Source organism: Lytechinus pictus, chromosome 5, assembly GCF_037042905.1.
Source record: "Lytechinus pictus isolate F3 Inbred chromosome 5, Lp3.0, whole genome shotgun sequence".
Lineage (NCBI taxonomy): Eukaryota > Metazoa > Echinodermata > Echinoidea > Temnopleuroida > Toxopneustidae > Lytechinus > Lytechinus pictus.
Genome location: NC_087249.1, coordinates 5,946,785 through 5,968,134, shown reverse-complemented (window position 1 = coordinate 5,968,134; position 21,350 = coordinate 5,946,785). Strand labels below are relative to the sequence as shown.

The window sequence follows — 21,350 nt, the reverse complement described above, 5'->3', positions numbered from 1 at the left end:
TTTGTCCAATGCTCAGATGGTCCATTTTTTTGCACTTAGTCAAATGAAAATTTGGTTCATTATCAAGTTCATCTGATGATATAGTCTAAATGGTTTTAGTCCATGTGGGTTACAGACAAAATGGGTATAGCATAAAAGGAAATTAGACAAAATGGTACTAAACGGGCTATATGACAATTAGACCAACTGGTTAGTAGATGAACTGGTTGTAGACAGATTGGGATTAAGGTCACTCGGGAAAAGACCAAAGGGAAAGTAGACCAAGTGGGGGTAGACCAAGTGGCAATCAACCCCCATATCTATGTTACATCTTGTACACATAGTGCCCTAGGTACCATGTTCAGTAGATATGTGTAACTTTGTGCACAATACAAAATATCAATATCATTAATTAACAAATCTCAAACACCACATGCAGGAGAGTTTCCCAACAGAGAAAAAGTGAATTACAAAGAGATAAAATATTTTTATATTTATCTTATCAAAAATAAATTGCACATAGATAATGTCCATTCATGAAAAGGCACAATACTATTCAAATATGTTCATGTATATTATAAAATACAAAACCTACACTCCCACTTTTTTAAAATACAAATTTAAGTTCACCCACAAATATCTTAATTCTTTTTATCCCAACACCTTGATGAAGAGAAAACTTATAATCTGCTTTCGAGAAAAAGAGTTAGCCTGCCATACCAAATACAGATAGTCTGTTGGCATCATAACAGGGAGAGCATTTCATTTAACATATATTCAGTAAACAATTTTCACCGACTATTTTAGGCTACCAAAAGCATTGAATCTGATTGGCTCATAGCAAATCTGTCATTGAAAATCTCTGACTATTTATTTCATGAAAACTCCCCCGATGATCATCAAATTGAATGTGCCAAAAGTCAAAACCTGGGCCCTGTTGCATAAAAGTTACTATTCTGGTAACCTTGCCATCCAATGGCAGCTACCATGGTAACGCTGATCACCAACCAATGAAAATCAAGGATTCCAGACAAGTTACCATTGGATGGCAAAGTAACCAAAATGGTAAGTCTTATGCAACGGGGTACGGGGCAGGACTATTTCCAGTACGCATGATGCTTGTGTGCACTGATAGCAAAACATGTGAATTGTTATTGACAATTCATTGTGCATATATATCAGGGGTTTATATCTCTGAATTTATTGGGGGTAAATTGTAAAAAAATTTCAAATGAATTTCATTTTAGCTTATAACCCATGAGGAAAGATGAGTTAGTAATATACTCTGTATTCACTTTGTGACAGCTTGATACCAAAAGGGAGTAATCAAATGCCCAAATACCAAATTGTGTAGGGTGGAAAGTACTTGCAGATACCCCCCATATCACAACATTATATCTGCTTGCAGTAGACCAGATTTGCAAAAGGTAAAAACAAAATCAAGATCAGGATTACGCTGTGTTAGTATCAAATGCACTATTTTTATAACAAATTTCTAACAAGCTAATCAGATTAAAGCTAATCAGATTAAAGGATTTCAGTATATTTTAACTGTTATTGCAAATTTGTTATCATAACAAGTTATAAGAAATTGACCCAAGGTTTATAATGCTCAGATGCTATTTCTGTATAGCGGGCAATACAAAGTGCAAATATATCTTATTCACATTTCATAGAAAGAAAAGTACTGAGCTGAAAATTTTTAAAGTTGGAACAAAAAAATATACAAGTACATGGAACAATTTTATCTTTTGTCTATTAAATAATTGTTCTACCTCAACCATATTAAGCCAGTGATGATTTTTTTTTTAAATCGTCTATTTAAGGAAATGAACAGCCTTTTGAAATATTCAACCCTGTCAAAAAAATAAGGAGATGATCTATGAAAAGCATAAATATATATATTTAAAGAAATGAACAGCCTTGTGAAATATTCAAACCTGTAAAAATAATAAGTATTAAAAGCATAAAGAAATCCTGCATTAACCCTATACAGTGCGTATAAAAAAAAACGGGACAGATTTGAAAAGTCTATCAAATTTTTGTTTCAAATAATGATGTCTATATTTTAGTGTTAATAGATGCTCTAATGTCTTATCTTTGAAATGCAATTTAAAAAAATAAATTTTATTCATGCTTGAGCGAACACATGACGTTTTTGTTGGGGGTTCAAAAAGAGGCTTGCGCCAGAATGGCAGAATATGTGTAATACAGTGATCAGACTTTTTGCTAATCAGGAGACTTCCTCTTGACCTTTTCATTATCTGTGCCACAATTTTCAAATTATGCTGTCAAATTTCATTTACAAAGTTATTTATTTAATTGAATTATTTTGTTTTTTCATTTAAACTTCTCTTACCTTTTAATTTTCCTTCATAAGTAACTGAGGAAAGAAGATTTTTTTTGTCAACCCAAGCAAGAAGATTTGAATTATTAATTGGGAAAACTTGTGATTATTCAAATCGTTTTATTATGTGAAACAAATTATGTTATGTACCTTTAAAAGACATGAATCTATTTTTCAATGGGTCATTAATTCCTTGACCAAGTTTAATTGCTTGACAGGAAACACAGGAAGGGATTCATGTCTTTCAATGACCATGATGTATTGAGTCAATTTTGAAGGAGCTAGATATGGCAGATCGAGTAAAATGTATTAAAAAGGTGTGAGCGAGCGAAGTGAGCACGCAAATATTCCCACTTTTTTAAATTACAATATCAAAGTTTGTGATAGATTTTGACATAATATTCAGAAAATAATATCATATTTTACTTTCTATCTTTCCTTTTATTTCCTGTCCACTTTTTTCTTGGTCATGATTTTTTTAATTAAGGGGGGGGGGGAGCAACCCGAGCGCCCGCCCATCTGTGTGGCTTTGTTCAAAAGGAACCATAACCTTTGTAGCACATAATGAAAGGATTTGAATAAAAAAATCCATGCTCTCCCATAATTCGGTTGTAAAGAAAAATTTTAGCTTGAAGAAGGAATATTCAAAGCCAACAGAGAGCATATTAAAAAGAAATAACAGAATAATTCAAGCAAATAAATAGATCTGAAAATGAATTTTGACTGCATGATTTGAAAATTATGGCAAAGATAATGAAAAGGTTAAGAGGAAGTCTGCTAATTAGAAAGAAGTCCGATCATCATATTACTCATATTCTGCAATTCTGGCGCAAGCCTCTTTTTGAACCCCCAACAAAAACGTCCCGTGTTCGCTCAAGCATGAACGAAACTATTTTTTTTTAATAGCATTTGAAAGACAAGACCTTAGAGCACCTATTAACACCAAAATATAGACATAATAATTTGAAACTAAAATTTTATAGACTTTTCAAATCTGTCCCGTTTTTTTTTATACGCACTGTATATATACTGGACTATCTCGACGCCCAAGAAGCCAGGATCATAAAGGGGGGCTGAATCAGCCCCCCCCCCCTTGTGATGTCGGCCGTCAATCGCGACGAAAATTGGCACGTGCGTTACTCATGGCATATCTACAAAACTATAAGATCAAATTCTGCAAATCTCATTGCTAATCAATTATGCTAATGTATGCATAAAATCAAGTTTGCTCGAAGTAACTAAATAACGCCTCTAAAATGCTAATTTTTTGGTTCACAGACTCTTATCAAATGTACTTTAAAAAAACTTCAACATCACCTTTATTTTCTTATGTATTCTATTGTTTTTTTTATTTCTTGCGTAATTTTGGAACCGCGAACCCGGTGGTCGCAATTTTGGTCTCAAAAGTTGGGCAAGACTTGAAAGTAAAAAGTCAGCGAGCGATGCGGTCAAAAAATTGCGCGAAGGATTTATCGTAAAAAATATCGAGGGGGGAGCTGAATCTGCCCCCCCCCCCGTCTTATTAGGGTTAAAGAAATGAAAAACCTTTTGAAATTTTCAACACTACAAAATAAAGAGAAAATATGACATGAATTATACAGAACTGAAATTCATTTTAAAAATATTGTATTAAAGAAATGAACAGCCTTTTAAAATGTTAAACCTAAGCAAAATAAGTAAATATGCAATAAATTATAAAATCCTTAAAATCATTTTTTTTAATTGTGTATAAAAGAAATTAACAGCCTTTTTATACTTTCAACCCTTTCAAAATAATAAGTAAATATATGCCATGAAATAGAGTTATAATTTTTTTTTCAATTAAGCACACTAAATTCTATTTCAGAAAATTCAAAATTTGTCACAATAAAATAGTATTTTAAATCAGTCATCCTACATGGATGAATGAATCAACACACAGATATCTTCATGGTTTCTTTTTTATTTTAATAACACTAATTAGCATATTGGCAAAATGTATCAAAGGTATATTGTATAATGATTCTTTGCTTTGATAATAGGGAATTTGTACGTTTTAAACACAATTCACAAAAACAATGCCTCAACAGATTTCATCTGCTCTAGTAATAACAAGTATGATAATTAAAATGACGACAAAGAGGAAGACATCATGGAGTTCTGCTTGGAATCAAAGCTTCTATTGCTTGTTGCAGCTTACAGCAGGATACATGGATGGGCTTTTCTTTTTAATTGTACTAGATATAGTAATAAAGGGAAAGTTCACCCTGAAAACAAGTTTCTTGTAAAAAGAGCAGAAAAAATAATAAAAAATATTGAAGGTTTGAGGAAAGTCCATCAAAGATAAAGAAATTTATTAGAATTTAACATCTTTGATATGTAATGTCATATATGAGCAGCTGCCCCATATGTTATGTAATATAAAACACACTATTTTAATAGCTCTTGCGCATTGATCCACAAACAAAAAATACATTACTAATTGTACAACCCCTACTTAGCTTATTGTACGAAAGCAAATGGGAGGCTGCATGTCAATCATTCATACTGTTGCACACATACAATCCATAATGTACCATTGCACGGTCAGGAACATATCTCACTTTTAAAATCATGATTCAATGCATCGTGATTAGTAAATGCAGGTGCAATACTTGTAGGGCTTACTGGCTAAGTGCGCACTGCTGCTGAAAATCAGATGCTTGTTTGAGGGATTTTGCTTTTCGCTTTCAATAATTCTTTGTTTTCATAGACTAATGTAGGAAAAAAAATTATTATTGTATGTATTTTTGCTATCTTCCTAGGTGTTGTACAACACAAATAGCGAATATTCTTATTCGTGCAATGGTGCGACATTTTGCATTCGGTGAAAGAAAGAGACACTCTATTTAATAAACTCGGCTATGCCTCGTCGAATACAGCATCTTTCTTTTATCTCAAGTGAAATCTCGAGCCTATTCACTATTTGTATAATGAGGGAGAATTTGATTCCAAAGTCAGTTTTGTACTCAAAATGAAAAATATACCCTGTGAGGCTGTCACTTTGTTCACACCGAGAAGTTTACCTGAAAACCACAACTCTCTTAAAGTCTTTCATATTTTACACCTGCTACATATCAAATGATCCAAATTGGAAGTTGATCTCCATTTTTTTTTCCACTGATATACATGGCTTTATTAAAGTCAGCCTGATTTGTAAACACTTATAGGATTAGACAATTGCAACAGCATAATTATAGTAAAGATGTGATCTTGGAGGTTCAAATTTTCCCAGTTATATTTAAATTATTCATTCATCAAGTAATTTTTAATATTCTTTTAAAAGATAGATGGTTCCTCTAGAGCAGTACTACCTAACATCTACATTCATCAACTTGCCGAGACCATGTGAGAATACAAGAACCCTGTTGATGAAATAGCATCCCCAAGTCCGACGGTCTTCACAGGATTTTTACAAACTAAAACTGGTGTAAAGTGAAATTGAATGTTATCTCTTGTCCATGCTATAACCGGGTCTTGAGGATCTATACTGACCACCCTGTGTCTGAGAGGAGCGTAGTTGATGGACAGAGCGAATTCCTTCGGGATGCGTAGTTCCACTTTCTCATCCACGATCTTGCCGTCATCGCAAGCCTGCCGTCCTGCGTGCCTGGCACCCGCTGACACGGCTGCTGCGTTGTTGACCCAAGTGTTGTTGATCGTGGCCACGATGTGAAAGGCAAGACTGTGGAAGTGTACCCTGGTGAGTTTGGAGGACCATCCTGCAAGGGGTTGCTCAGCCTTCGTGAGCCAGGTACCCTGTTGCATTGAGGACAGGATCCAGTGGAGGATATCGGCAACGGCACCTACCTCCGGGTAGCCATCCCTGATGTAGACCTCGGGGTGAGGGCCAGAGTTGACTGACGACATGAAGCTCAGTTCCTGCTCGTTTAGGCCTAGGGAGTGAACCGACGACAAAACCTGAAAGAGAATCAGATATCATGATGAAAAACCCTTCTCTGCTAGGATAATATTTGATGGTGAAACATCGGCATAACTGCAGCTTTCGAATTTGATTTGCAAGAGAATTACACATAAACATTTACCCATGACTCTTGAGATGACAACAATGACTCTAACTATATCTTTATTATTTTTTCTCCTTACATTACGTCATTGATGAAAGGATCAAAAGTTTATTTTGACAGAAAGTACATTTGTACGATTAAGTATGATACCTCAAACTACTGACCCTTGATCAATTCTTGCGTTGTCATCCTTGCCAGCTTCGAAAAAAAGGAAGTATGCGGGCACTCACAGAGCTGATATCTGTGAATTACTATTATTGCTTGAAATATCCTTCCAAACACAAACCTACCCCTGACATAACTACATATGCATTTGATCAACTGAAGTTCTGATATGTCTAAAGGGCTCTAATTTAACAAGAAGTTCAAATGGAAGATGTTATGACTCTTGATTAAGAGCTGCCATCTTTGAACTGATAATTTGACCTATTTGTATTCCAGCCAAACTACTGATCACAAACTGCCTGTATTATATGCCTTTGATCAACCCTGGATCAGACATGTTTAAAGGCACATACTAAACCAGAAAATGGAATGGCAGATGAGACATCTCTTGATCAAGAGCAGCTTTCTCTGAACTTCTCATCACTTGATCAGTACTGACCTGTGTGTATATACCTTTGATCTACTCAGGATCAGGCATGTTTAAAGGCACATACTAACCAGAAAGTGAAATAGCAGATGAGACATCTCTTGACCAAGAGCAGCCATCTTTGAACTACCATACTCATCACTTGAGCAATACTGACCTGTGTGTATATGCCTTTGATTAACTCTGGATCAGCCATGCTGGCCAGTTCTAGATGAACAGGAAGGTCTGATGGTAGACGGGACAACTCTTGATTTAGGGCAGCCATCTTTTCTCTTTTCTTCTCTCCTGGTTGGCCATCCAACAGATGAAGACCAGAGAAGAATACAGCATCAGGTGAGAAGTCTACACAATGAATGACAGAATGAAAGAAGAAGACTTAATGGGTAGAAGAAAGGTCAATCCTTCACCACGATGAACCTCTTCCACATCATCTCTCAGAAGACTTATTGTCAAGTATCATCATGATCAGAGCTACTCAAGATAATAATAAAGCATTTTTATAGTGCCATCTATCTAGATATCTTTTCTGTTAATTCATAATTAAATTTAATTTATAATTAATCAAAACTTAATTTAAAATAAATGAATTCCTGCCAAGTATCCTTTCATCTTACCATGGTTGAGTACAACACAATATAGGTATATTTCTTCCTGAAGGAAAAGATGCCATGGCAGGGATTCGAACCAACAACCCTAATTTAAAGAGGGTCACTAACTAGACCACTATGTGCCCACATTTATTCAGAGTTTGGCCAAACCAGTTTAATTCAGATGGTTACAAAATGGTGCATATTTTTCCATTTTGAGCTTGCCTAGAATCAGCTTGGTGAAAATCTTCCTAACAAATTATTGTAGTGTGGATGTAATCAATATGGGAATTATTCAATATAGAAGAGATTAAGCTAACTAGCGATGATTTTACGCACAATATGTGACTCTATCCATCTTATCCCCACCCTCACAAAAAGCAACATATCATGTAAGCATGTTAGCAAATGAATTACAGTGTAAAGAATTATTGCTTACTTTAATTTCTTGGTTTTTCCTCAATCTCAAGTACTTTAGATCAGATGCTTATAAAAATGTACATTATATCATTAGGATTTCTTGACAGATTTGATTCTAGTTTAAGGTGTACAGATAGCAAGAGCCATACAAAAGTGGAATTCATTCAAATGTGAAATTGGAACAGAAAAATTGGAAAGAAAAAGGAAAGGAAAGAGTCTCACCATTTACACTCCGAGCAAACTCCGAGAGGGCAGTCATTTCCGTATTGGAGACATCGTAGGATGTGATGAATCGTGTTGCAACTTTTGCCTGGTGAACACCCCATCTCTCGTTACGTTTGAATTCCATGATGAGATGCACTTCATCCGTTTCCTTGTAACTTGGCTTTGGGACGATGACATTTGATGGGAGGAGAGCTCTTACCCGAGGCCCACAAGGGCCAATAAGCAGCACCTGTTCAGTATGAAATGCACACAATATTTCTGTAAAGCCATGCCAAATTGCAGTTTTCAATAACAGTTAAAATCTGATCTTATTGACGCTAGCAAACCCTGAAGTTTTATGAAGAAAAACCGCTATTTCTCTCTCCTCTAATTTTAATGATTATGTCATGGTTTCTGGTGCCCCATAAGGCCCTATTCTCATTTTCCTCTTGTTATATATTTCATTTGTACCTTGACTTACATATATTGATCTTCTAATTTGAATTGTTTGTTGTACGTATTTAATGAAATTTGGAACAAAATGAAATCACTTCACCAGTGTTCTGCTGTATCACATCTGCCCAAGTCATTGCTGTTAAAGCCAAACTCAAGTAGTCAGACGATCACAGATGGATTTAAAAAAAAAGTTTCTGAAGGTATGACTTCTGTCAGTCAGCATGGTAAGCTTTCTAAGAGAAGAATATCTTTGCTGACTGAAATCATTATGTCATAACATCAACAGCCTTTAATAGCTATATAATCCTAAGAAAGACTGTTGTATGTATGTGAAAAGGTTCAAACCTCTAAGTCTCTCCATGTATCAGCCATTGTGAGTCCTGCCAGTGCAGCATTTCCACCGACAAAGTACTAGAAAAATAAGCAAGATCAAAACATGAAACATGAGAAAGCATTACATAAAAGCAGACAAACATATACAATATTTTTTAACAAATTGGCTTTAAAAATTGATAAGTACAATTCTTCTTATTTATAAGAGGAAACTTGGGTCGATTAATAACAATATACACAAGAGAAGTATTATCAATAGAATTGTGTTGAAAATTACTAATTTTATAAGGCTTACAGCGTCTTCAAGAAAGGGAGAGAGGAACGGCTGGTGTGATTACTTGACCATTCCATCTTTCAAATTTTCATCAAAGATTTACAAAATCATGTTTGAAGAGAAAGACTTTTCATCTGTCTGTGCAATCTATAGTTTATTTTCTATACAATTGAATACAGTTTCAAACTGCTTCTTGTGAGAAAACAGCATTCTCACCCTTCTGGAAAACAGACACATAGGCCTGTATTCTCAAAAGAAGTTTCAGTTGTACCATAGTAAGAAATCACGGACCATGCAGATTTCTGGTATTATTACTTCAATTCAGTGCCCTTTCCCAAAAGTGAACATTTATAATTGGACTTTTCTTAGTGTATGAGATGAAAAGTGAAAAAAAAATAAAAAAATCTTCATAGTCCATGGTTTGTACCAAGGTAGACTCGAAACCTCTTTTAGAGAGTACGGGCCAAAAAGGACATAAATCATGGGAGGGGGTAGTATTTTCTGTGTAACTTGCAGTATATTTGGCCCCCCCCCCCCAGAGAAACAAAAACAACAAAAACAAAAAACTACAAATACAGAGAACAATCTGCATCCCTATGGACATCGTTACCTGCTTTTCATCCAAGCTATCTGCTGCCCGGACTACCTTCTCAAAGTCTTTACTTGTGGAAAATATCCTCTCAATGGCAGCACCATTTTTCAGAGAATATGAGAAAGTTTGCTCCAGTTCCTTTACTGACCCTATGACAGAATTGTCAATGGCTTGACCTGAAGGGTCTATTCCGAGTTTCTTCAAAACAGCTGTTCCCGAGACTATCAAGTCCGAGTTTACATTGACTCTGAAAAAAAAAGAGGAAAATATACATTTACCTTCGTCCTAGCCATCCTACATAATTAATCAGTTTGTTATTGTGCATTTCAAGCAATGACTGCTCTTGACATATCTGGATTGCAAAAAATATTTCTGACATAGCAACAATCAATTAGATGTCTCACATTTTTACGAGACCATACTGGGCTGTGGTATTAAAGGGGAATCCAACCCAAATAAAAACTTGTTTTTATAAGGAAATTAAAAATCAGACAAGTTGATAGGTGAAAGTTTGATCAATATTGGACAAACACAAGAAAGTTATGATTTTTTAAATGTTGTAAATATTGGTAATCACTATACCCATGGAGACTTCAAATTGGTCGCATATGGGATGTCATAGTGATGTAAGGCAAGGACTACTCTTCCAAGTACTCCAATACATATTATGGCTAAAATGTCATTTTTCCCAAAAGTTTTATTTCAAATTATATTTTTCTTTCATGAGGACATAAAACAATGTACTACCTGGGTTATATTTAGATTACTGCCCCAGGGGAATGGGTACTTAGGAGAAAACCACAAATCCCTGATAATAAAGTACATGGCCTATGGGAAAGTTGTCCTTGCCCCTTGTCATAATTTACTTACCCAGTTGCCAATTTGAAATCTACATAGTATTAGTGATCTTAATTTTAAAGCAGCTATAACTTTCTTATTGCTTGTCCGATTTCTTTCAAACTTTCACCATTCTGTTTAATTTATTTTTCTCCTTCCCAACAAAACATTTTATGGCCAAGGCTGGATTCCCCTTTAACTATTTAGTAGTAGAAATGTTGGCTACAAACGAGTACTGTCCTGATGTGTATATCCTATAAAACAAAAATATATAAAATTTGGATTTCGTAAAAAAAATAATCCTTGATTCCTTGGCATCATTGATAACTGAATGTCCTAAAATATCTGGGTTTTACCAGCAGCCAGCAGGCCTGCACCTGCTCAGCAGGCTGGGTTTCAGTTACACCTTGACAAGTTTCAATAAATTTTTTTTACTTCTTTGGTGTCTTGCACACAGTGTGAGGGACCCAGGAGGTCACTGCCAGTGGACAGCACTGGAAAGCTGCCCCAAGAAAAAAAAAACACTGAAAAGGGGTGTTTTTCATGGGTAGGAGCAGAACGCGAATAGCGTCTAAAACGTTGAAAATAAGAAAAATGCTCCATCAAGATGCTGTAGGCAATTTTTTTTTCTTCCATTTTCTGGGGCTACTTTTTACAACCTACTGCCTAAAACTGCTGCATTGGATAAGCTTTAACATTTCAGTTAATGGGGATTTTTCAGGGCTCTTTGAGCATTTCAGGGGTGAAATTGCCCTGAGCAATCGTGTAATTTTTTCCCTATAACACGAATAGACCATGTAATTTGCAAATCTGGGACTTCTGGACAAAAATCCAGTTAAGTGTGTGCAAATCTGGGAAATCTCAGATCCCCATATAGACACCTGTAGTTGAGCAACACCACCATTACCACTCTACGAGTCCTGGGGGAGTCTTCTGTCTGTGTAGGAGGACTCAGAAAATCAGAAACTTTGTTTTCTAATTCCTCTGAAACAAATGATTTTTCAGTCTAGATCTAAACTAGCTCCGGGGACATGGCCACTTCATGTTCGCGCTGCCGCAGCTCACTCAGGAAGAGCTCGAACATAAGCTTCAGTCTCTGTACAATATAGACTGAAAAATGATATGCTAAAAATATTTCATTAAAGGGCAAGTTCACCCTGAAGAAAAGTTTGTTGTAAAATGAGCAGAAATTCTTTTTGATAACTTCTTTATTCTTTGATTGATTTTTCTTACACCTTCGGCAATACTTTTTCTTATTTTTTCTGCTATTTTTACACTAAACTTTTTGTCAGGGTGAACTTTCCTATGTCTTTAATACACTCTCTTTATATAAATCTAATCATGAAAATGGGAACCAGCGTTTTTCAACTCTGGAGAATTTTCCATAGCTGATTGCCATTTTCATGAGTAGATAAAGATAGTTTACTAGTGAGATTTAATTTGTCAGAATCATCACTGACAAAATAAATCTCATTAAAGGGGAAGTTCACCCTGAAGAAAAGTTTGTTGTAAAAAAGAGCAGAAAAAATAAAAAATATTGGTGAAGGTGTGAGGAAAATCCATTAAACGTCAAGTCCACCCAGAAAAATGTTGATTTGAATAAATAAAGATATTAAATCAAACAAACACAATACTGAAAATTTCATCAAAATTGGATGCAAAGTAAGAAAGTTAGGACATTTTAAAGTTCGCTTATTTTTCAAAAAAAAGTTATAGGCACAACTTAGTGATATGCAAATGAGAGAGTTGATGTCCCCCACTCACTATTTCTTTTGTTTTAGGAACATGTGTGAAATGATTTGTCTATTGATATACTGAAGGTACAGTAAAACCATTTTCAATTTTCTGAGAAATGACATTTCATTTCTTACCATACAATATGTAGGAATGCTGCTCGCATATGACATCACAAATCAAATAATTAAGATTCTAATTACGGTACTTTTTTATTATTTGATGGATTTTCCTCAAACCTTCACCAATATTTTTATTATTTTACTGCAATTTTTACAATAAACTTTTTGTCAGGGTGAATTTCCCCTTTAATAAACTGCCTTTATCTACTCCTGAATATGGGAACCAGCATTTTCAACACTGGAGAAGTTTCCATAGCTGGTTTCTATTTTGACGAGTAGATATAAAGAGTTTCTTAAAATGATTTATCCCCTTATAAATCTTGTTTGTGATATTCAGTTAATCGATTTTGTAATCATTATTTTTAAACATGTGGTAGAGTCGTCTTAAAGGGAAGGGAAATGTTGGGTAGATGAATTATAAAATTATAATTCCACATCTGAAAACTCGTCCACACATAGAAATCTCAGTAGGGCAATCAGTGAAATGCCGCTTTAAGAATTTGTATCTGCAACAGTGCATCCATGTAAAACAAGTATAAATATTACAAAAGCCATGAAGGAAGAGGAAAACCCCTATAAAAACCTATAACATGAGAAACTTTGAAGTTTAAGGTCAAGTCCACCCCAGAAAAACATTGATTTGAATAAATCGAGAAAAATCACACTAGCATAACGCTGAAAATTTCATAAAAATCGGGTGTAAAAGAAGGAAGTTATTACTTTTTTAATTTTCGCTTATTTTTCACAAAACAGTGATATGCACAACTCAGTGACATGCAAATCATACAGTTGATGATGTCCCTCACTTACACTTTTGTTTTTTATTGTTTGAATTATACAATATTTTATTTTTTACAGATTTGACAATAATGACCAACTTGACTGAACCATATAGTATTAAACAATGCTGAATCCATATGTTCAGGGAGGAATTAATCGTTGTTTCACTTGTCAATGAGGAGAAAATTCGAAAATTCCATATTTCATATAATGAAATACAAAAGAAATAGTGAGTGGATGACATCAGTTTCCTCATTTGCATACCGACCAGGATGTGCATATAAAGTCTGTTCGTGAAAATTAAATCAACTTTTTGTTGGGGTGGAATTCCTATTATGAATAAAATGGTGTATAATTCAAGAAAAACCTTGACGCGCATAGCAGCACATTGCACTTTAAAAAGAAGGATTACACAGTCCCAGTCATTGCATTTTGTGTAATAGTGAATCTCCTTTTGCTGCAGATACAAAATCTGCACATTCTCCCCCTTAAAAGGGAATATCTGTCAATATTTGACATGATGAGTTGATTTAAAGGACAAGTCTTCCCCAACAAAAAGTTGGTTTGAATAAAAAGAGGAAAATCCAACAAGCACAACACTGAAAATTTCATCAAAATCGGATGTAAAATAAGAAAGTCATGACATTTTAAAGTTTCGCTTAATTTCACAAAACAGTTATATGCACATCCTGGCTGGTATGCAAATGAGGAGACTATGATGTCATCCACTCACTATTTCTTTTGTATTTTATTATATAAAATATGAAATATTCTAATTTTTTCCTCATTGTCAAGTGAAACAATGATTAATTCCTCCCTGAACATGTGGAATTAGCATTGCTTAATACTACATGTATATGGTTCAGTCAAGTTTGTCCTCATTGTCATATCTGTAAAAAATGAAATATTGTATAATTCAAACAATAAAAAACAAAAGAAATAGTGAGTGATGGACATCATCGACTCTGTCATTTGCATGTCACTGAGTTGTGCATATCACTGTTTTGTGAAAAATAGCAAAACTTTAAAATACCATAACTTTCTTATTTTACATCCGATTTTGATGAAATTTTCAGTGTTATGCTAGTTTGATTTTTCTCTTTTTATTCAAATCAACATTTTTCTGGGGTGGACTTGACCTTTAAGCACTATTCTTTTTCTTATTTCACAAGCTTTAAAATGGTACCAAATTTGTTCGGATTCTTTCGAATTTCAAAAAGTCACTACGGTACTCACTATATAATAATAATACATGAGATTTGTATAGCACACTTTCCGTCTTGATTAGATGCTCAAGGCGCTTTAGAGCAGAACCAAAAAAAATACCTACATTATAATACATGTCTGACCAATAAAATAAATCAATGTCTATCAAAAAGCACTCTTATACAGGTATGTTTTCAGGTTGCCCTTGAAGATGTTCACTGAAGTCTGGGTTTTCAAACTCTGTGGGAGAGAATTCCACAGTATAGGCCCTGCATGAGCAAAGGCCCATTCCCCGCATGATTTCTTAGCAACTTGAATTTGTAAGAGATTAGATATGAGGATCGTAAATTTCTTGGGGGAAGTTCCTTTGACTATATGAAAAATCAAAAGGATTTTAAAGACTTTGCATTCCTTCAGGGGCAACCAGTGAAGAGTTTTCAATATAGGGGTGATGTGGCTGCACTTCAGTGGCGTACCTAGGATTTTTCACAGGGGGGGGCAAATTCGTCCGTCCAAAATTTTGACAAGCAAAAAAAAAAAAAGGTCTTCAACCACAAATATAGGATTTTGTACCAGAAAAAAATTGACAGCCAAAAAAAAAAGCCTTCAACCACAATAGGATTTCGTACCAGAAAAAAAATTGACAAGCAAAAAAAAAAAAAAAAAAGGGTCTTCAAGCTCGTCAGGGGGGGGCAGGGATACGTCCCTTGCATGGGTTGTGACTCGTCAGGGGGGGCAGACTGCCCCCCCCCATAGGGATAGAGTTAAAATACGCGCAGCTGCATTTTGCAACCTCTGCAATTTCGTTCTGATTAATAATTTATAGCCTAGATAAAAATGATTATTTCACAAATACTAAAATTTATTACGTGATTATAAATAATTATCAGTACTATACTAATTATTTATAATTACGTGATAAATTTTAACACTTGCGAAATAATATTTTTTTCCTATAAATTATTCATCAGAACGGCATCGCTAGCCGGAAGTACGTCATACCAACGTTCTCGCTACCACGCGTCACGGTTGGCGGGCGCCGCCAACCCTGAAAATTTTCAGAGCAAATCCGCCAACCGTGAACTTCCCCGACAACCGTGGCCGACAACTGTCAAACAGGCCTAGATCTATACAAAAAAATGAATAATATATTTAAAAAAAAACAATATGCTTTTCAGATCCTAAAATAAACTTGTCGATTATTTCGTCCACGATTTCTTCCCAGGATTTCTTTGACTCGCTACTAATCTGTATACGATACGACCTTGACTCGAGGCCCGTAGGAAGCGCGAAGACGTTTACCTCGATTTGCGTATCGCATTGCTCACATTATTTACGGGACCGGTACGTCTTTAAAATGGTAGTAAATACCGGTACTCTCAAAACTAAAGTGAGGGGAGAGGGGTACCGTGGGTTACTGGGTTGGGCAATGTAATTTAGATGCTACGAATTTCAGTTGATATTGTCACTTATTTTGTCAAAAGTAAAGTGTCTCAAAAATAACATAAATTCGATCGAAACTTAGTTTCATCTCGTCCCAGGCCCCAGCCTTGTATAGCTACATCTACATGAATTCATTGAATGCATTTGTGATGACACTGCCGTAGAGCGAATTGAGAAAATTATTAAAAGATCACGTTAATAATGTCCAACTCATTTACTTACAGCAAAATGATTTATTCACATTTATATTCCGATTTTATTCCATAATTTCCAAAGTCTTGATCTCTACATCGATCTTTTGAAAGTGTTGATTAATTTCGCGACGGTGTGTCTACCAAGTTCTGTGTCACTGCACTCGCGCTCGCCACGGCCACATAAATACAAATCGCACATGGCATCAAAATCCTTGATCCGCGTCTTCCAAAATTAGATGGGATCCAAAACTGATTTAATTTGAATGTGTTTTTTTTATTTTCAGATATTCATTGAATCTGTTATAATTTTCATAAGTAATAATCCTTATTAATATTATTCACACTTTTTATCATATTACGACTCATTTTTTAATGTGAGTTATACGTAGTGTATTTTCATTTGTATTGTTCTTTATTACTCTTTGCCTGCCAATTAAATAATGAACGGTCCTATCCTGAGAAATGTTTTTAGTCATCACAGTGAATCACTAGCGTACCTACGGGTGGCGGTAGACTGCCCCCCCCCCCCCCCCGCCCCCTGACGAGTCATAACTGATCCCTGGCCGCTCCTTTGTTTTTTCTGGTACGAAATCCTTTATTTGTGGTTGAAAACCTTTTTTTTTGCTTGTCAATTTTTTTGGCGGACGAATTTGCCCCCCCCCCCCCCCCCCCCTGTGGAAAATCCAAGGTACGCCACTGCAGTGAATGCTTCATGAATTTGTTGTACAATTGCTTAACAACTCCCGGTAACAACTACGATTTAAAATAAAATATTATTTGAAATTAATTTGTGTAAATGATAAAGAGAATAATGGGAGGTGGTCGTGGGCAATGTAAATGAAAACGATGGGATGTTTGTGACTTTGTGGGGGAGGGGATTGGCGAAAAGAAGTCCATGTTCGGAGCAAATGAAATTAATATTCATTTAAGGATGTGTCTTCTGTGATTGTGGCTGCATAATCTTTATAAAGTGGAATTGACAATTCATTCACAGATATTCATTTCAGGGGCCGTGGAAACAGGGGGGGGGGGGCTGGGTGGGTTTCAGCCCCTTCCCCCTCCCCCCACTTTTTTTCCCAAAACCGTGTACAAAAACATAAAGTGGACCACCTGATTGTGTTTTTTGCATGGTCAGCCCCCCCCCCCTTTCAAGACCTTTCCACGGCCCCTGCATTTCAAGTACCAATTATTGAAGTTGATATGTGTGAACGTTTTTAATAGAGGATTATGTATTTCGTTTTTTCACGCCCACATGAGTTGCTAGTATAATTTGAATATCGTTGGATGATTTTTTTCAATTTCACTTATGTCTTTATATGTTTTATATCGGAATTGTGTTTCATATTGAGTTATCTGGGTTATCTTTACAACGTCGTTAGCCTAATTAGGCCTACTGCGAGTGGATATTTATGAAAAGAATTGGAATGTGAACGAGACGCCCCAAAGCCGATGCCACGTGATCTAATTAGTATTCACTTTCTGGGTTGAGCCAATCATTGTGCTTGAAAACGGGTTTCCCCAAATTCCCGCCTTTGGAATGTACGTGTGCCATGTGCGTGACCTGTTTACCTGTTGTTTGAATGCGAATCAGCTGGTTTCGTGACCTCAAATATTCTTCATGTTGTTTACGCTGGATGGGGGCTTTAAAATTAAGAAGATCTTTCTGACTTTTTTTGTCATTTTTAATAATCTGTTCGTGAATTTCTGTAACTTAAAAACTGATGCAATTTATTGAATCACGTACCTCGATCTTCCCACTCATGGTGCAAGAAAATATTTTTGAAATTCAAAATCGCCAAAATATACATTTAAAGAAAGGTTATTCAGCCGTCATCATCAGTAGTAGTATAGACATGTCTATAAATATGCATTCGCTTCGAATATTGACTTCTTCATCATGCAATCCCGCACACGTACGATTAACATTCCCTTGTCATTGTCCACGCCACGACCCCTCCCCTTTCGCTCTCTCCCTTCGACCATCCTAGCTACAACCCCTCCCCCCCCTTCCTCTCTTTCAAACACGCTGTATTTGTAGGCCTACATAGTACATTATTTTAGAAATCTGCTTTCCTGTCAATTAAACTTTACTTTCAAAACATTTTAAATCGCAATTAATTATAATAAGAACAAAATCGTAATATCAATGTATTATTAATGACTAAAAATATTTCTCCCACTAGTGATGGGCACATTCATTATTTTATAGGTGAGTATAGAACAATACAAATGAACATAGCAATAATTGACAGTGATAAACGAATCTTGATTGGATATTATTAGTATAAACATCATCAACAGAAGTCTTATGAGGGTTATAGTTTCATTGAGTATCTGAAAATAAAACAAACATGCAAATTATATAAGTTGGAGACCCCGTCTCATGAATAACGATGTCCATTATTTGGAAGACTCGGAAGTTTTCTTCCGAGGCTTCCAAATAAAGTCGGAACAATCTTTGGAAGTTTGGATTTAGCAAGGGCGTGGTGCGGCGCGGCGCAAGCTCAAAGGGCTACGCATGCGATCCGTAGATGAAGTCGGTCATTGACACACATTCACAAAATTAATCGCACTTTCTGAGGACGTAGCGATCTAGACATTGGAAAGTATGGAGTACATTTATCGATGTTATCGGTGTGAATAAATCTTTAAACTGTAAGTATAAAATGAGATTGAATTTAATTCATTTCTTTGACCTTTTTCATCAGTACTTTCCTTTCTGCTTCGATCGCAATTCACGCAACCGTTACGGCTGTGTGGCCGCGCAGGAGCATTAAATAGACATAAAAGTGGTGCATTTAGCAGCAATCTTCATCACCCTAGTCCCGTGAGTATGGTCAAATACACGGTAAGCCCCTGGGCTCCCGCCTGCTGCGCGGGCGGGAGCTCCCTGGTTTACATCATTGTGTCCTCAAGACTAAGTTAGGACGTTTGGCCTAATTTAAAATTTAAACAACTTTCTTTATCTTATTTTACATCCAATTTTGATGAAACTTTTAGCATGTTTAGCATTATGGTTCTCTGATTTTCTCTATTGATTCAAATCAACACTTTTCTGAGGTGAACTTGACCTTTAATAATATTTTATTAGTTACCCGACAGCGATTCTTGACATGTTTCGAAGTCCTTGCACACGTTGCAATGAAAATCCAGCAGCAATGACATTTCCCCAAGAAAATGCGATTTGTGACTCGACAGATGCAGATAAGCCAATTTGGTTGAAGTTTTTCATAGAATAGTAAGCAGAAATAGCAATGAGAGCTACAGCAACGATGAGTGTATTGGAAAACATGGTGATAGATAAAGTGTTATCTTCTGTAAGACTGGAGCTGCCGACAAACCCTACTGATGTTACATCGCGATACGGTACTGACGTGGACAGCCAACCGGCCTTGAGCTTGCTTGGCGCCTGGATACGACGGTCTACGCTGCTCATATGCGCTGGAGATACAGGCGTCAGGTGGCTCGTGGACTACGCCAGGGCGCTGGCCTGGCTGCTTGCACGTACCGTGTAGGTACGGTCGGCGCAGGTACCGGGTCATAGTACCGGGTTCGTCGATCGTTTAAAAAATTAGACCATGGTATCTTTGAAATGGAAATTGTCTTTTCAGAAGGCGCCCGCCGTACACGGGTCCAAATTGTTTTGAGGGGACCAGATAAGCCTATGGCGTATCGGGCAAAATTTATTTTTTAAATGCAAGTGAGCAAGCAAAACTTGACATTTTATTACAAAATGTCATCAGATGAACTGTTAGTGAACCAAATTTTCATTTGACCAAGTGCAAAAATTGACCACCTTGGCATTGGACAAATTGATCAATACACTAAACAGGTTAGCCCATTTGGAATTACACAATCCGAGAGGTAAACTAGCTGCTTGTAGACAAAATGGATATAACCAACATAGTATGGGGCGGGTAGTCACATACCCCTCACTCCCCAGCAAAAACAAAATAGCAAATAAGTATAAGGGAGAGATGATGGAAAGGAAAAATACAATATCCAACTTTTTTCATTTCAATATTTCTTTACCCGATTTTCAATTTACATTTTTAAACCGGTTTGAAATATTTTTCTGAAATTCAGTGTTTTGCACATCTTGAACCAATGATTGAAATAGTTGATCTACTAAATATTGAATTTTTCTCATTCATTTTATTCATGCTCTAATTTGTAAATTATGCCGATCCTTTGTTTTCTTTATGTTCTTTAACCAGTATCACATCTTTTTATTTCTTTCACTTTCTCCCTCTCTCCTTTCTGTCCGGCCTATTCCTCTTGCCTCCTTCCAATTCATTTGCTTTACGCAATTCTATTCCTCTTTCATCTTGCCTCATTTCTCTCTCTTTTCTTCATTCTTTGTTAATATGCTTTCTTTACCTCCAGTGACCTTTTATTCTGTTGCCTATGTTAACCTTTTATTTCCGTCTACGTTGGTAACCCGACATTTGCTTCTGTGACAACTGCTACGGTCTTAAAATCTCAGATGGCAAGGGGTTGGAGTCGATACTGTAATAAGAGTTCTTGGTTCAGAATAATGCGAAGATAATACCTCGGTCACATTTGCACTACGGCGAGTCAAAAACAGCCGTTTAAATTTTTTTTTTGTACCAGCTACATATAGGTGTTTTGAATAAAAATGAATAAAAAGGCTGTTTTTGACTCGCCGTAGAGCGAATGTGACCAAGGTTTTAGGATTAGGGTTTATTTAGTTTTCAAGGTTAGCTTTTAATGTTTGACTGTATGTGAAGGTTTTCCATCAGATCAATTGTCGCCAGAGCAAATGTCATGGAACCAAAAATATTTTCTCCTCTCTCCCCTCCAATATTTTCCTATATTCTAACCCCGTTTGCTTAATACGCTCTGCCCCCCCCCCCCCGTTATTTTGCGTAACTTTGAACGGCTTGTGTATCTGGTGCCCAGGTTACATTATGTTCTCATTTTAATGTATTACACCTATAGATGTTTATTTTTCATTGATCAACATTAACATACTGGTATAACTTTTTTTAAATAATTTTTACTTGACTTTTACTGGTACATTTTTGATGTTATACAAATTATATGATTCAATATAATTCGTAATATGTTAGCAATTATTATCACGATCATTGTATTCTTGTTGTTATGTACACTGGATTTTTCAATCTTTGGACTGTTTGTTTTTCTCGATCTCAATAAATACCAAATACTACTACTACAAT

At 35.9% G+C, this 21,350-nt stretch overlaps 1 protein-coding gene across 1 annotated transcript; it reads right to left on the bottom strand.

Annotated features, from left to right (window-relative positions):
• Positions 1-457: 457 nt before the first annotated feature.
• On the bottom strand, positions 458-19,741 carry LOC129261893 (ADP-dependent glucokinase-like). The gene is made up of 7 exons (XM_064099694.1): positions 19,242-19,741; positions 9,849-10,077; positions 8,977-9,042; positions 8,194-8,425; positions 7,122-7,306; positions 3,346-6,265; positions 458-1,967 (listed from the first exon to the last, which is right to left on the bottom strand). The coding sequence occupies exons 1-6, from the start codon at positions 19,580-19,582 to the stop codon at positions 5,675-5,677; spliced, it is 1,644 nt and encodes a 547-aa protein (XP_063955764.1). The 5' UTR covers positions 19,583-19,741; the 3' UTR covers positions 458-1,967; positions 3,346-5,674.
• Positions 19,742-21,350: the final 1,609 nt, after the last annotated feature.

Bases quoted from the DNA above. Each gene is read 5' to 3' on its own strand.
- LOC129261893 (XM_064099694.1), bottom strand. From the start codon at position 19,582: ATGAGCAGCGTAGACCGTCGTATCCAGGCGCCAAGCAAGCTCAAGGCC. The intron at 8,426-8,976 runs GTTTGAACCTTT...CATACTGAACAG, and splicing joins ATACATGGAGAGACTTAGAG to GTGCTGCTTATTGGCCCTTG. The intron at 7,307-8,193 runs GTGAGACTCTTT...TTCATTGTGTAG, and splicing joins GTTTGCTCGGAGTGTAAATG to ACTTCTCACCTGATGCTGTA.